The following is a 16,746-nucleotide window of genomic DNA, read 5'->3' on the forward strand; positions in this document are numbered from 1 at the left end:
TGATACATTATTACTACGTGTACATATTTTTATGTTCCAATTTGTCATGAACGGTGACATATGACAAAATTCTGCAAATTTAAATTCAATCATACATTATTGCTTCTGTAAACAAGACCCTGAGTAAAATGTCAGAAACCCTGTAATGTGTGGCTTTCATTAAAAAATATAAGCAAACTACCTGGTACCAAACTCTCAAAGCAATCTCAACCACACACATGCATTCTATACCACCGAAATCATGATTTACAGTTGGGGGAAAAAAAAAAAAGAACAGGTTCAGATTTAAAAACATTTGACAGCACACAAATTCAGAAAATAAGTCTCTATCTTAGCTACCCAAGAGTCATAATATATATCTTTTGGCAGATTCTACTGGAGTCTTATTGATGCAGAATTAGTTCCATGAGAACTTGTAGACAGTTGTGTGCTCATATGTTTCTCCTGGCTTCAGGATGCTGTTTGGGAAGTTGGGCTGCACCACAAAAGAAAGCAAGAAAAAGAGAAAGAAATAGCTTTGACAATTTTTTTTTTTTTTTTTTTTTTTGCATGTGGAGGTCAAGTTGGTGTAGTGTAGAAGTGAATCTTCTAACCACATTGACTTGTATATTGACTCGTGACAATCTGCTTCCATATTAACATAAATTTTCTTTGATTTGCACATTCAATATGCCCACTAATTCTTCATTTATATCATTTCAAAAAACAATAAAGGAAACAACGATACATGATGACACGGGAGCACATAAACAAATAGAATGTGACTCTCTCCGATTGTCATAACATATTCTGGGGTCTGGGCCATCATAAAATTGGTATTGCTCTAAAGCAACCTTCAGTCTAAAACAAATCCATCAGCACGTTATATGATTATAAAGTACTGTTTATGCTGTTATTTTCACATACAGATATTTTTGCGAATGAGGATGTCACAGACTTTTTCGCCAGATGTTGTTTTCGCGAATTTACACCTATGCCAATTTAAATGTACTATTACTCTAGCATCTGGCGACATTTTCGTGTGTTGCTAAATTCGCGATCCAACTGTGATTTGCGAAATTCACGAAAATAAAACCCTTGCGAAAATAACAGCTTATATAGTATATGATTATAAAGTAGTACTGGATCCAGTGAAAGGGACATCCCCCACTGAAAGTAGCCTAAATCATTGCCGTATATATAAAAGAGAGTCTGGCCAACTCGGTTTTTCGGTCTATGAGTTCTGAAGCCTGTGATTGGTCAAAACCAGTCCCGTGATCTTCATGGGGAGCCATGTTGTTACCAAAGTGTGCTCATATTATGCAGTGCCCATTGTTCACTACCCCTTATTTGGCTTGCTTTCATTATTACGTCCGAGTGTACATGCTAACCCTCTAATGTGTAATACACTGAGTAACGACATGGCGTCCAATTTAGCAGTTGTCCAGACTCTCTTTATATACGGCACCGGCCTAAATCCCCTTGCTCACCTGATTGACGGCATTGGGATAGTACTGTGATTCCAGACAGAGGGCGCCATGCTTCGGGTACGTGATCCCCTGCTTGCCCCTCGCGGTGTCGTCGAGGTAGTTTGCCGAGTAGAACTGGATGCCTGGCTTGGTGGTGAACATCTCCATGCACCGTCCACTCTCGGGATGAGTCACTCTGTCCAGTGAGGAGAACATAGATTTCATTCATTTTTTTTTTGGGGGGGGGGGGGGGGGGAGTGGAGCTTCAAGCAAATGGACATATTATATGCTCCTATATACAAACTGACTTTCTTCCCCATTTTACCAATATCCTCCAGAGCAATCAAGTGGATAATAAGATAGATTCATCGTCACATTCACCCTGCACTAAACACTATCTCAAAATACCTTGAGTGTGTATGTGTGTGTATCTGTATAAAGTGGACTCCCATTATAACGAAGTCCTCGGGACCGGCAGTTTTCTTTCGTTATATCGAAATTTCATCATAACCGAATGAATAAACAGTAAAAATACATAGAGTTGATAATGTTGCAGCCCTAAATTTTACTTCGTTGTAACCGGAATTTCATTATAACCGTGTTCGTTATAACGGGAGTGCACTGTACTCCTACAAGGTACTTCATTTTTCCAGATGTTTGAATGATCAAGAAAATTGTCTCTAAAACAATGAAGTTAATGATGATATTAACAACAATCATTAACAGCAATACCACTGGCGTATGGCCACCAATAATACCAAAGCAAATAACATACTACATGTACCGTGCAATAAAAGTAAAAACACTTTACGGCAGAAAACCATATATTTCGTTGATACAATGAAAACTTGTACAAATTATGCGAACTATAACAAAGTTCAGAAAATAATCACATATTTTTCAGTTTAATGACATATTTCTAATATACGATGAAGAAAATACAACCCAAAGATGAAAAACATACCGGTACTAGTCAACAGTCATGCCATTGACACAGTGACTGCAAGCCAAGTCATTACAGTGTACATTGCAACCCCACATTTCTAACTGCCATCTGAGCTAGTGGAATCATAGAATCACAACCCTCATGAGTGAGAAGAATATCCTGCAAACCTCGCACATGGCTCCTCCAGCGATGACTTTACGCAGAAATTGTTGTCAAATCCAAGCCCTGGTGCATCATGGATCCTATCACCGACCCTTGTGGGCTCCCTGAGGTCAAACACTGTGTCCTTTACTGGAGCTATCTCTCCTGACAAAACAGAGCAAACCAAAACTTATCATTTCAAGCTTTCAATGAGGTTAAATAGAGCAACATCATCCACAGATCAGTCTCAGAAAAATTGAAGGGGGAAAAGAAATACTTGGCAATCCTCATTATTTCAAAAATACCAGGAATTAACATTAGATAATTGGAGAGCTAGTTCCAATGCAATATTGACATATGTTCACAGCATACAGACAGCCAATGTCAAGTGCAGTGCACTACCGTTAAAACGAACACGATTATAACGAAATTCCAGTTACAATGAAGTAAAAATTCAGACTGCAACACTATCCGCTCTATGTTTTTTTATTGTTTATTTGTTCAGTTATACCGAAATTTCGATATAACGAAAGAAAACTCCTGGTCCCGAGAACGATTGTTATAACAGGAGTCCAATGTATACAAGCTATGTTCGTATTCTGAAATTCTGCATAACCCAGTATGCAGAGCACAAGCATAGTTACATATCAAACACAGATGTGCATTTTGCTGGACTTGCGTTTCACTGGACTTGCTAACCATACTCGTACTTGGTTCCAACCCACTGCCTAAAGCCTTGTGCAAGGATATCTTGCTTGGAAACCAGCACATAAGCTATTACAAGGGACTGTGACATCATCATTTCAGTACCGTTTTAGGCAATGATGGCAAAATACTGAGCTCCCAAGGATCGGAATGTGTGCCTTGAATACCAATACACAGTACACTAATATCACCAGAACAGCCATCCAAAATGATGAATACCTCACTCCCAAACTTAAATTTGCACAGCTGTTTTGACATCTAGCCTAACTTGGTAAACATTGCAAAGATCACAGACCCAGCATGAAGGTGCTTTGCCTTATGCATAAAACCAAAAGACTTCCCCCCCCCCCCCCCTTCTTTGTCAATAGTACATCCGGCATGGCTAAAACATGCAGTATTTAAGTCATATTTTCAGTAACATAGGAAGGATATCATCATGAAGGACGTAGAGAGCTCAAAGGTGCAAATGAATTACTGGATGCACTGGCAGGTTTTGTGGAGATTTTAAAAGAACTCTCATAGGGGAAAAAAAAAATCATAAAGATACCATAACTCAACAATAATTCTGCAACATTTCAATGCCATATACTTGATTTTTGTAAATTTCAATGATCTTTAAAGGCATATCAAAAGTTGCAACAGGTGTCTAGGGTCTACTGTCATACATGGCTGGACAAGAATGCTATAACTGGTACCGGTAAACTAATAATAAATAAAAATATTACAAAGTCAGATGTGTCTATATGTTTGTTTACTAATGAAAAGGTTATCAATTTGCTCATCCTAATATCTCATCATATATGTGTTTCATATCTTCCTGGACCAAAATGGAAATGTAAGAGGAGGCAGCATTGCCTTCATACCTGTTGGCACGCTGGTGTCATCCAATGGAGTATACTGCTCCGCATTGATCTGTATTATGTGGTCCAGTATGGTGCCTCCATTCTATCAGATAAAATAAAAAAACATAATATATAGTTAATGTGGGTATTAATCAGTTCCCATAACTATTTCAATACATATATGCTGTGCTTGAATAGGGACCTAATGCATATTTTTGTCAAACTCATAAAAAGGGAAGTCTGAGAAAATCAAAAGAAAATGGCATCTCAGTTTCTCAGTTAGACTTGTGAGGTCAGTAAAGGGGAATACTCTTTCCAAACCCTTCTACACCATATAGACATGTAAAGAGAAAAATAAAGAGAAGAACATAATGACCAAATATGATCAGTTTTACTCACTTGAGGAAAGTTTCCAAGAAAAAGATACCAGTACTGGCAAGGAAGAAGCTGTCATGCACATGTATAGAGAATTCCCCAACTATATATAATAGCAATATATAGGAGTGTTACAGGCCATGCAGTACAACTGCATGGATTCTCTGTATTGCATTGCAGGACTACTACAAATTCCTATGCTGAAAGGTATGGACAGAAATTGAACAGACTTTATTTAAAATGTAAATGCACATTAGACAGAAACAAAGAAGTGTACATCACAACAACAAATAAAACCAAAGCATGAATTTACATGGCCTGCCAGGTTGAAGTACGAGTGGTTGGTGAGGTTGATAGGAGTTGATTTGGTCGTTGTAGCGACAAATGAGATCACAAGCCTGTTGTCGTCAGTGAGTTGGTACGTTGCGGAGGTCGTTACCTCACCTGGGAAGCCCTCTTCCCCATCGGCACTGATGTAGGTGAACTTAACGGAGTTCTCTCCCTGGACGGATCCTGCCCACAGTTTCTACAGATTGAATCAATTGGCAGAGCTGGAATTAAATACCGGTATTTGTCATGATGTCATAGTATAGATGTAAAAGATAGACATTATAGTACAAAGGAGGATATCTTTATGATGTTCATATCCATCTAATACCACATATATTTGAAGAGCTATATGAAATCTGAATAGGATTACCTCAAAGTGTAGTGCACTTAAACACAAATGTAACTAAGAAGGCAAGGAATGAATGGCTATTGCATAAATCAGCAGCAGCATAATTGCATGAATATTACAGAGATCTACTAGCACTAACAAAGGCTCTCTACCAGCATATTACATTACTTTTTCTACTTTTGAATGACCAAGTGCTGTGTTGCATTACTACTGGACACTGCAATTGGCGAGACACTGTAACAGGGTACATACACCACTCACACACATAAACATACATGAAATTGTAAGTCATGCATGATATGTTGGACAAACAACTTTATTACTATTTAATATAATATTTACACACCACTTGCAAACAACACTTAACTACCAGATACACAGAAAACTGGGTGACGTTTGTTATTCTAAGTTTTGATCAAACCAAAAATGAAATAAGGTTAATCGTTTTAAAAGTGTATTACTCTGAAAAATTAAATAAGGTTCCCTACTCTGAAGATTTATTTATTAATCCAAAATTAAATGAGGTTCGTCATTCCATATAGGTTCATTAATCTGAAAATGAAATAAGGTCTGTTGATCCAGAAATAAAAAGGCAGTGCGTACTAACAAACTTTCGGAATCACAAACCTTATTTCATTTTTGGATTAATGAACTTTTAAAATGACAATCCTTATTTTATTTTTGGATTAACGAACCTTTGGAATGACAAACTTTATTTCATTTTCGGATCATCAAACCTTTGGGAAAATGAACCTTCTGTATAATGAACCTCATTTCATTTTCGGATTGACAAATTTTCAGAATTACAAACTCTAGCCCAGATAATTAATGGTCTCGACTCACATGGAAGAAGCCATCAATCCCACCGTGGTTGGTGTTAGGGCCATTGTTTATAGCCAGCTGATATTTGATGCCATCTACTGTAAAGCTGCCCTTGGCAATCCTATTGGCAACCCGGCCAACCACAGAGGCAAAGTAGAAGGAGTTCTTCTCGTAACCTGATGTAGAATAATGAATACATTGAATATGAATAAACAGATAACAGGCAAAGTCATAGTGATGAACATGTTAAGTTATCACTCATTCTAGATAAAAATGTTGAAGTTGCGATAAATTTTGACCTTGTGCCTATTGCACCACACAGAACAATAATAAATAACACCCCCTTGTTCATTTTATCAGCTCATGAAAGGAGTAAAACAAAACAGTTTACGAGCTACCTCCTAAAGACTTCAAATCATGTCCGACAGTCAAATTTACTGAGCTGGCACACTGGTCAAACTGCATGGCACTACACACGATCAGGCCCTACACAATTGTCTAATTTACTGATCAACATGCTACTTCACTTTTGGTGAGAGTCATTTATGACATGCTATGTTAAAGCTGAGCTTAGCTACATTGTCAGCTTTGTTGTAAATGACTTCTTCAACAAATATCTCTCTTCTCACTAAATAATTTCTGAGGCCATAAGGTCTCTGACTTCTGGATGACATGATCACAGTGAATGGAGACGAATCCATGGTGCATGATTCACGTTTGAATCATAGTTTTAATTCCATACATCTCTTGATATCTACAAATACACATTGAATCTTCACAAAACACAAATATCATTCAATCATTTGACAGCACAATCCCCACATTTGATCATGAGCAAAGAAAAACAAAGAGATCTCATTGAATTCTAATGACATACCCTTCAAGTCTGGCCAGCCGAGAACAACATCGGCTGTCTGGTTGTTCTTGTCTGGCACCCAGAGTTCCGTCAGGGAGGCACCAAAGTTGATTAATCTTGCAGTCACGCCATTCTTATTTGTGATGGTGTACTTTTCAACCAGTTGGTTGTTCTTGGTGCGGCCATATTCTTCCACAGTAACAGGCATGGTTGCGTTTTCTGTCTCTGTGTATAAAGCGTCAGGCTGCAAAGGGGAAACAGTTTCTTTAGAAATGTTTATCACCACACTACATTGTAACCAGAAATGAAATCATGCATTTTTTTTTTCTGTATCGGTGTGAAAATTTTGAATTTCATACTGTTTATTTAACATTTAACTTGGTGTTAAAGTAATTACCAAAATCTTGATCTGCAAGAGTGCTGAATGAACCATTATTGACAGACTATAATACAAATTACACACTGGTATGCTAATTTCAATTCAAGCAAAACGACATGCATCTGAAGTCTACTTCCCTAGCCCATTTCATAGCTGTAAATTATAGCACAATCATAATGTCAAAATGTCAACTGCAGCACAATTTACATTTATGAATAAATCATTGTACAGTCTTTACTGGTGCTGCATGCACAGGGGGATCTAGACCTATACAATAAAGACTGCTTTGCTTGAAGTCAACTTTTTCAATGAAAGTATGTGAATTAGGCCATGGGGTGAAGCTGAAAAAGAGGCTTAGAAAATGGGTTTCGTTCCAGCAACACTGGCACTACTTTCTGAATGCGGAAATGTGATGTTTTGTACATCCTAAATATACTGTAAAAAGTTCTCCTCGAAATATCCTGCAGTTTTTGCGAAAATCCATATTTTATAAACTGCGACCAGCAGCCCAATACACATATCGTAATGGGGCTGCGGATTGTAGCATTTAAAATTATGACAGAATAGTATCGCGGACAAATGTCAACCTTAAATCGAACAAAAATTCTTCAATTTGAAGACTAACAAGTAAGGTTGAAGTATTGACAACAGGATTCGTGCAAGGTTTGGTTCTACAAATAGTCATTTTCTGTTCGAATTGATGACTTAATATGACTAGGTCGAGAGGAATCTGGGAGAGCTACGCAGAATTGACGGTCCGCGCAGGCGCACACATCACTGCGCACAAATTTCGAATCCATTGACTGGATGTAGATGTCTGTGTGTGCATGCGCTGGCCGTCAATTCAGTGTAGCTCTGCCAGTTTCCTCTCGACCGAGTCACATTTAGTCATCAATTTGAACAGAAAGGAACTATTTGCAGAAGCAAACCTTGCACGAACTCTGTTATCAATACTTCAAATTTGTTAATAAGTTTTCAAATTTAAGATTTTTTCCCGATTTTAAGTTGATATTTGTCCGCGATAAAACATCCGTCATGATCCTGTATGCTACAGTTCACAGCCCCATGACGCTATGCGTATGGGGCTGCTGGCCGCAGTTATGCGTATGGGGCTGCTAGCCGCAGTATAGTTCCCATAGTGTTTCTAAGCTGAAATACATATGCACATTTGTAAAGCACTGCTTTTAGCCATATACCTAGAAAAAAAGTGAAGTTTTGGTTTAATTACTTGCATTATATCTCATGTTTCAGTTTTTCCTGATGCTGGCTATGCAAAGGAGGACAAGAGCAAAGTGGTTCGAGACCGTATGACAGAGAGCACTGACTGACCGTCAGAGGTCAAGGCAAATGCCTTATATTCTGTTCAAAGACATGTTAATCAAATGACTAATCATTCAAGGCAAAAAAGAAAGAAAAAAAATCAGTGCGTTTGTTTGTGTGTGTGTCCGCGTGCATGTGGGAGAATCTTATTGTACACACACACACACACACACACACACACACCCTCACATGCACACACACATACGCACATACATAGTTATGAAGATTCAATATACCCAAGTGTATTAAAATATTATTCTACATGCCTTTGCCATTTATCACATCAGCATCATAAAAAAGATTATCATAAACATGAACACACACAATGATATAATACATGTATTGATCAGTGCATTACACATACACAGGTGCATAAAAACGCTGACATATTATATACACTCACACGCACACATACAAACTCATTTACACACATGAGACATTACTATTAAACAGATCATATTGTTTATCAGTAAACATGTTTTTATTTTCTTCTTCTTCTTCTTCTTAAGAAGCTTTAATATACTTAGATCACATAGCAATCACGTTGTTCATGAAATATTATACAGTACTTTAGAAAATTTAATCTTCATAAAATTTCCTGAAGTTTTCATTGCTATTATTAGGTTACAACATGGTGGGACACTACCTCCTTTCATGTAAGATAGCTCAAAATGATAATCAGTCAAATTTTCTAGTTTTAATAAATTTCCTGGAACATTCCATGGTCCAAATATCCTTGAAAGGGTGTAAAAGTTTTGAAAAATGCCAATATATAAAATAAAGGCAAAATTATAGTTTACCCATTCATGAGTGAAACCTGTTGGATTCTGTATTGGAGGCCATGTGTACCTGAAAATCTTGGAGAGAATAAAACAGGTTTGGCATTAAAAATTATGATAACATTGCAATTAACTTCCAATATCAGAGGATCTGTGCAAACCTGACTCAACTTATGCACAATTTTCATTTGGCTGGTATTAGTTTTAGCAAACTGATTTTGTACTCACACCTACATTGTACTGACCTTTCTACATGAACATTCTGTTTCAGTATTAATAATAGTTACATTTTTTTTCCCCCAGAGTGGGAGAAACAAATTTTAATCGTAGTCATTCAGTTTTATGAAAAAACCACACTTAGGAAAACATCTTTGTTCTTAGAATAATTCAACCCTAGTCAAATCATAATAGTGGGCAGAAATGTTTGCTAAAGGGCGAACAATCACATACTGAGGCAAGGAGTCAAAACATGTTGCATAAACATTGGCATTCAAAATACAGGAAGCAATCTGTATTACAAAGACATGTTATCATGCACAACTTTGGTAAGATGTCAATTCTTGAATATCAATCACATTGACCAAAGCATTGGTGCATATACAGTACATTCTGTTGTTTCTGAACTTTGCACTGAAGTTCTTTGTGTATGTGTGTGAATGTTTCAGTGGTGTATATATATATTGCTCCATTTTATCAAGGACAACTTATAGTAACATGACAATGTTTTCATGCTTCAATATCAATCATATTAACCTATTTCCCTTGGCAAGTACCGGTAATGAGCAGGTTGACTCTGTTGCAAATGATGCATTTTACAGGCAACACAGCAGAACCTGAACAGCTTCCAGAAGAAAATCTTGATCTTGCTGTGAGCGTCTTAGGGGAGGAAACAGATGCTCCTGCTGACGGACCAGGCTCCTCCTTCAGCTTTCGTTTCCTAGCGAGATTCAGGCGTTTGCTATCTATAAACCTCTTGTAGCACGTTTCATGGAATCCTATTTAATACATAATACAATGGAGAAATGAACAGCAATGATTAGCCGTTGGATTTTGTTAGGGGGAAAAAAGGGCTAAACGCTAGAGGGAGGGGTTGAACATTACACTCAATATATCATTAAATGTACAGTAGACTATTGACTGCAAATATTATTTGAATCTTGTAATTACCAATAAGCCCTAGTACTATGCCAGGTAATCATTAACACCTCATGATCATTGTCATCATCAACTACTTCAACTTGTACTTGCAGTGCAATTACTGATTTTAAATTACATCTACAGCTTTCAGCACCTGATCACATGCAATATCAATTATCATAATTATGAATACAACTGCCTTATCATCATTAATACTAGTTAATCCTTGGCCTTTCACTATCACCACCACCCACTGCTTTATAGTTTGGCACAACATAATGGTAATCATATGTTTTAGGGAGTTTAATTGTTGAAATTTAAATGTTATTGTCATTGTTGGTTTTTTAGACCTATTTATATCAAATATTAATAAGTTAATTTAATGAGATGCTAAATGTGTGTTTTGAGGGGAGATTCGCCAATTTCGGGGTGAGAGAAACAGGATGGATATTTAATATTATTATCCATACAGAGGATTTTTAGAGCCCAAATACAAGTGTTATTTTGTCGACGCACCTCATAACCTCCGACCCACTTAGGTTTGTTGTACTCGACCAATAATTTTGGCCGAGGCGACCAATATTTAAAATATTGGAGGGCAAGAGGGGATTCCCCAAAGTTTTTTATAAACTGCACCGTGATTGGTTGAGATATATACGAGATGACCTGAAATATGAAGTAAAAACGTCTGTGATTGGTCAATCATGAATTAACTAGAATATCGTTTCTTCTAAAATTCTGTGTTTATACAAACAAATTTCCTATATCAATTAGTTGAAATTGTTTTTCACACAATTTTTCAAAATATCACTTTCATAACAGGAAGTTAAATTTAGGTTTGATGAAAACAAGTTGCATTTTTTTTTTTTGTGCATGCAGGCGCAAGGCGACGATTGATCTGCAGCTCTGCATGCTCAGCGCTACTGCTAGATAGCCCGCGCGCGATATAATGTAGCCGGTCGCCGCCGCTGCGCTTGCATTTGCATGCGCGATATGCATATTACAGTTACTGTACATTTACGTACGTGTGTACAAGTACGTTATATACAGCACAGTAGGACTAGTTGTGGTAGTAGTAGCCTAATTCGATCTTTCACGATCTACGGTAGATGTGACGTGAATTGTTTCTCAGATCTCAGATACAAATACATCTAATTCTGGTCTAAATTAGCTAGATATCGGTCTAACAGTAACATGACAGCTACCTTGGATAATAGATCACTGTTTTATCAGAGACTGAAGTGGATTAATTTGCACTGAAGAGTGTACATGTACCATACCCCATGTCAGGATCACTACACAGTAGGAACAGCACTCGGAGTCGGAGACAGAAAGGGTAGGCCTAAGTGAAAACTTCCTTTGCTAAAATCCTCTGTAGGATAATAATGATGATATTGAATGTCCTATTTTCGATTAATACAAGGAAATATTGGACTCGCTAAGCAAAATATTGGACTCGTCTTCGACTCGTCCAATATTTGTGCATAGCTCGTCCAATATTTCCTTGTATTAATCTCAAGGCCATCCAATATCATATAATTAATACTCCATGGCCATGATTATGAAAATATAAATTTACATGCAGTTTAGACCTTTTTCAATCCAGTCCTGTTAGTCAAGGTTTTTACAAAACAATATCACCGATCAGCTACATCAACCTACAACCTGGGCTGTACATAGAACAACATGTAAAATTACATCTAGGCTACATTATAACGGGGCTATGCCATGCCAAGGTGAAATTCAAGATAATTTATCTAAAATGTAACAGACACGCTAACGGCTAAGCTACTGCATTAGCGCCCATTATAACATACACAAGCAACGTTCATAACATAGCTAACGTTGTACTTGTACTGTAGTCATCATGGTCATTAACATTATGCATATGAGAGAGACTGCACTGCAGTGTCGACTGCTACGACTGTACGCACGTAAACTAACCTGTAAATTATCCTACGTAGGTTGCAGTCAGTCCCCCTGAGCAGCTGAATCACTTCGTTCTGGTCTGCGATTTCACGGTCTCCCCCACTCAATTTGATCCACTCTTTGGCACACAAAATAGGTTTCGTCTATCTTAGGTTTGTCATAGCCGTGAAATTTTCAAACTTCATCGATGTTACATGCATAATAACGCATCTTAAAAGTTTCGGCAGAGCAGACGACGTAGACGCGTCGACAGGCTCACAGGGGGCGGCCATTTTGACTCGTAAACAATAATTCTCGATTCGGATTGGATAACATACATCACATGATCGTTCGCGAATGAATATCGTACGCGGCAAAGTGTACATATTCAGCTCCTCAGTGACAAAAAAGTTCACTGTTTCCCCCTAAATTACCAAAATACTGCAGGAGGGTTTGTGTCGAACTTTTTCCTGTAGCCTTTTTGGTTATTTGTTTACATGTAGCTGTGGAGAAATTTTAGTGCCGCAGTTGTCGGAACGAAACAAGCGAAAAAACCAGCTCACCCCATGGCCTAAATGATTTCGGTGAATTTCCGCATTATTGTGGTTTCTGTCACCACTCCAGCTCGATCCATTCGCTGTCATTCAGTTCGTCAGTGCGTGCAAATGTGTGCCAACATCCCTGGCCTACATCTATGCGTATAAATCTAGGGATCCCAAACCTAGCTAGCCTAAAGCCTATTCCACACAAGCCCTCACGCATGTGTTGTTCAAGTTAGCTGCAATATCCCTCATTAACTATGGAACTATAAATTACACAGCCCAGTCGCACAGCGTCTGGTCGGGCTAGTCCCGCATTAGACAGAAAGATCCGTCTGTCCGGAGGACTCTTTTATATTTTGCCATTGACGCTGTCCTCCACGGAGGGGATCCGTGAAGCCAGACGCAGTCTCCGCGGAACATTCCCCGACGGACAGATACAGATCGATCTTTCGGTCAAGTCCCACATATGACTTGAGACGTGACATGGAGACTTGGTTCTATTCAGTAACACAGTATTCAAACTCAAAGAGCAGCAGAAAGAGAGGAAGATTTAGCATATTTTATAGTTAAGCAGGAGTTTTATCATAATACGTGTCTTTGTTGGGAACAAGGTACACATATCAATTGAAAAAATCCAAAATAGAGCTGCACGATTTGTAACCAGCAATTACAACAGAGAGACCAGCTCGTCTTCCCTGGTCCAAAGACTTGGATGGGAGACCCTTGAAGACCGTCGTATTAGAGCCAGACTTACAACCATCTACAAAGAAACCCATGGACTGATCCCAAGCAATGTAGAGAAATTCACCCACAAAGGAAACTATCATACTCGTCGACTTCATGGAGAATTTTCCTATGAGAGGCCTAAATTCAGCAAGGATTGTTTTAAGTATTCCCTCTACACTCGCACTATTCCAGAGTGGAATCTACTACCAGATAGTGTGAAAACGGCCCACAACCTTGACAAGTTTAAAGCAGATCTATTAAATATCAGTTCGGGAAACCCACTCACAAGGGGGGCCCCTCCTTACAAGTAACCCTTCCCCCTTATAAGTAACCCCGTCCCCCTTTAAGTAACCCCCGGGGCACCCCTTATAAGGAGTCTCCACGCTTTTTTGTAATGCAACGCGAAAATGAAAGGACTGCGGCAATTCGCTTGATTATGTCCATAAAGCTTCACAAGTTTCCTAGTTACTCACGAAATTTGAGCAAAATCGGTTTGAGGCATCATATCTAAAATCATGGATTTAAATGCGATGTCAAACGACCCATGCGAATGCTGAAATGCGAGCGATTACTGGCGTGAGTGTCGCCAGGCGCGGCGGCGCGGCAATGCTTGAGTGCAGACGTGGCGACGGAGTACGGAGACTTTCGTACTCAGTCGCCACGTCTGCACTCAAGCATTGCCGCGCCGCCGCGCCTGGCGACACTCACGCCAGTAATCGCTCGCATTTCAGCATTCGCATGGGTCGTTTGACATCGCATTTAAATCCATGATTTTAGATATGATGCCTCAAACCGATTTTGCTCAAATTTCATGAGTAACTAGGAAACTTGTGAAGCTTTATGGACATAATCAAGCGAATTGCCGCAGTCCTTTCATTTTCGCGTTGCATTGCAAAAAAGCGTGGAGACTCATTATAAGGGGTGCCCCGGGGGTTACTTATAAGGGGGACGGGGTTACTTATAAGGAGGACGGGTTACTTATAAGGAGGGGCCCCCCTTGTGAGTGGGTTTCCCGAACTGATAATTAGATGTGTTTAGCATAACCCAAAAAGCACACTTCAAGATTTAATTGTTGCTGCTGCAAATGACCTCGACCACTGTACCGTGATAGCCCACCAGGGCGTTGTGTGCAGTATACAACCAGAACCAGAACCAGAACCAGAACTGATACAGCATAACAACATGGCACACTCGCACTCGTCAACCAGTTGAGACACACCTCCAACACGCCCACACACTGCAGTTGCACGTGTCGGTTCGGTTACGGTCAATTCAGGTTTCCCATCCGGGGCCGAGCAGGCGTGCATCACGAGCATCGATCGGTATGTTTGCATGACCTGCCATTGCAACTCTACGCTAGTAGTACCATTGCTTTTCAAGTACAGAAATCTACTAATTACATGTACTTCCTTGCTCTTCTGACGCTGACTGAAGTATCGAAGTAGAAAGAAACATATTAAAGCAACCACTGACCTGTATCAGCTAGACCGGCCTCGAGAGATGTTCTTCGTGTTGGGAAGATCAAGGGATGGCTACGTCTCTATCGTGCACTCTCCTTAGTTGTGTCTATCACTAACAAGTGGTGGCGCAATTGTTGTTACACGTAAGCTAAACAAGAGCCTCGAGCTCGCTTTCACTGTGACACGCGTTTGATTTGCTAGCATGTCATGGGAGAATAGATAATTCTTATCTCAAAACGTCACCAAAAGTCATACATTGTGAAAATCACCAAAACTGCCTGAATCAGGCCAAGACAAGAATATGAAGATACTAGATCACTGCCAAACATATTTCATGTCCATAAATCTTATTTATTCAGATGTTCGGAAAATTGTTCTGGTACCGGTACTCACAAATTTCATGAAGAAGACTTTAGGGAAGCAATAAGATCAGAAATTGCAACTTATACCAGATTGTCTACCTCTATAGTGGTACAAGTAGCATAGTGAGCAATGTCACATGACTTCTTACCGGTACATGATTCACTCTTTATTTTTAATCATAAATGAAATTTCTACACTTGCACACACACTCTCTTTCTCTTCTCCATACCTTTACATATATGTATGTACAAAGGGATAAGTAGTCTATTTGACACAAGCATATCTCTCACCTGCAGGTTGGGGCCTAAAAGAGAATGACACACAAATACATGTGTGGATTGAGTGAGTGTAGCTATATTAGTAAAGCACATCAGTGAAAGTTTGAGGAAAGTCAGACAATCCATTGAAAAGTTATATAAAACCTTCTTTTTTTTTTTAAGTTTCAGTGCAGCCATCACTGGATAAAAAGATGACTACAGTATTGGCATCATGTATGTACAATGATAGAAAGAAAATATAACGAGGATACCACGAAATTCCATCTTTTAATGAAAATTATACATTTTTTATAGGCCTATTTTCATTACACCATTGTTCAAACTTGATCTCACAGTCCCCTCATCAGGTGATGATTGCACCAAATTTAAAGATGTATAACTTTTGAATGAATTGTCTGATATTTCTCAAACTGTACTCATGTGTTCTACTAATTTTGCTGAATGTCCTTAATTTACACACTACTAGGGCCAAGGCCCTATACTGTACTTGGGTTTCATTCCCCTTTAATGTGTCACGGCCATATCTGTCTTCCTTCATGCGCTTAATGTAGCCAGCACGGTGCAAGGGGGGGGGGGGGGGGGGGTTTGCCGGAGGGGCTCAGCCCACCTTTTTTTGTGTGCATAATACATAGGGTTTGACCTTTTTGGGCTCCCACTTTTTTTTTCCTTTTTTTACCCCAGAAGTGGCACCAGAAAAATGTGGTAAAGCTTTTTTTTTTTTTTTTTTTTTTTTTTGCTCGTCAGCTGATGAAACCTGGAAGAGGCACTCCAGAAATATTGAACTAGGACCCCCACTTTTAAAAACACAGCGCTGGCCGCGGTAGCAGCCTGCGGGTGTCCATTTTGATTGTGACAAGGTTTTATCACAACAAGAAATTTCTTACAGTCCTGACTACCTAATGCGAGAGTCGCCTGTATCTCTTACCAGTGTTATGAATTCATGTTCCATCATTACTTCAGACACATTACTGAAATTGGAGATCCTTTGTTTGTCGGTTTCTATTTCTGTTAAGACAATGAAGATTGAAGTTAAAATGTGC

General features: G+C 38.9%; 1 protein-coding gene across 1 annotated transcript; it reads right to left on the reverse strand.

Moving 5' to 3' along the window:
• Positions 1 to 397: 397 nt before the first annotated feature.
• On the reverse strand, positions 398 to 7,022 carry LOC139738284 (galactose mutarotase-like). The gene is made up of 7 exons (XM_071648932.1): positions 6,836 to 7,022; positions 5,980 to 6,134; positions 4,771 to 4,983; positions 4,104 to 4,185; positions 2,562 to 2,700; positions 1,470 to 1,644; positions 398 to 475 (listed from the first exon to the last, which is right to left on the reverse strand). Exons 1-7 carry the CDS (start codon positions 7,020 to 7,022, stop codon positions 398 to 400), a joined length of 1,029 nt encoding a protein of 342 aa, XP_071505033.1.
• Positions 7,023 to 16,746: the final 9,724 nt, after the last annotated feature.

This window comes from Diadema antillarum, unplaced genomic scaffold (assembly GCF_040938485.1).
Source record: "Diadema antillarum isolate AM-2024a unplaced genomic scaffold, OU_Dant_1.0 scf00000029, whole genome shotgun sequence".
Taxonomy (NCBI): Eukaryota; Metazoa; Echinodermata; class Echinoidea; order Diadematoida; family Diadematidae; genus Diadema; species Diadema antillarum.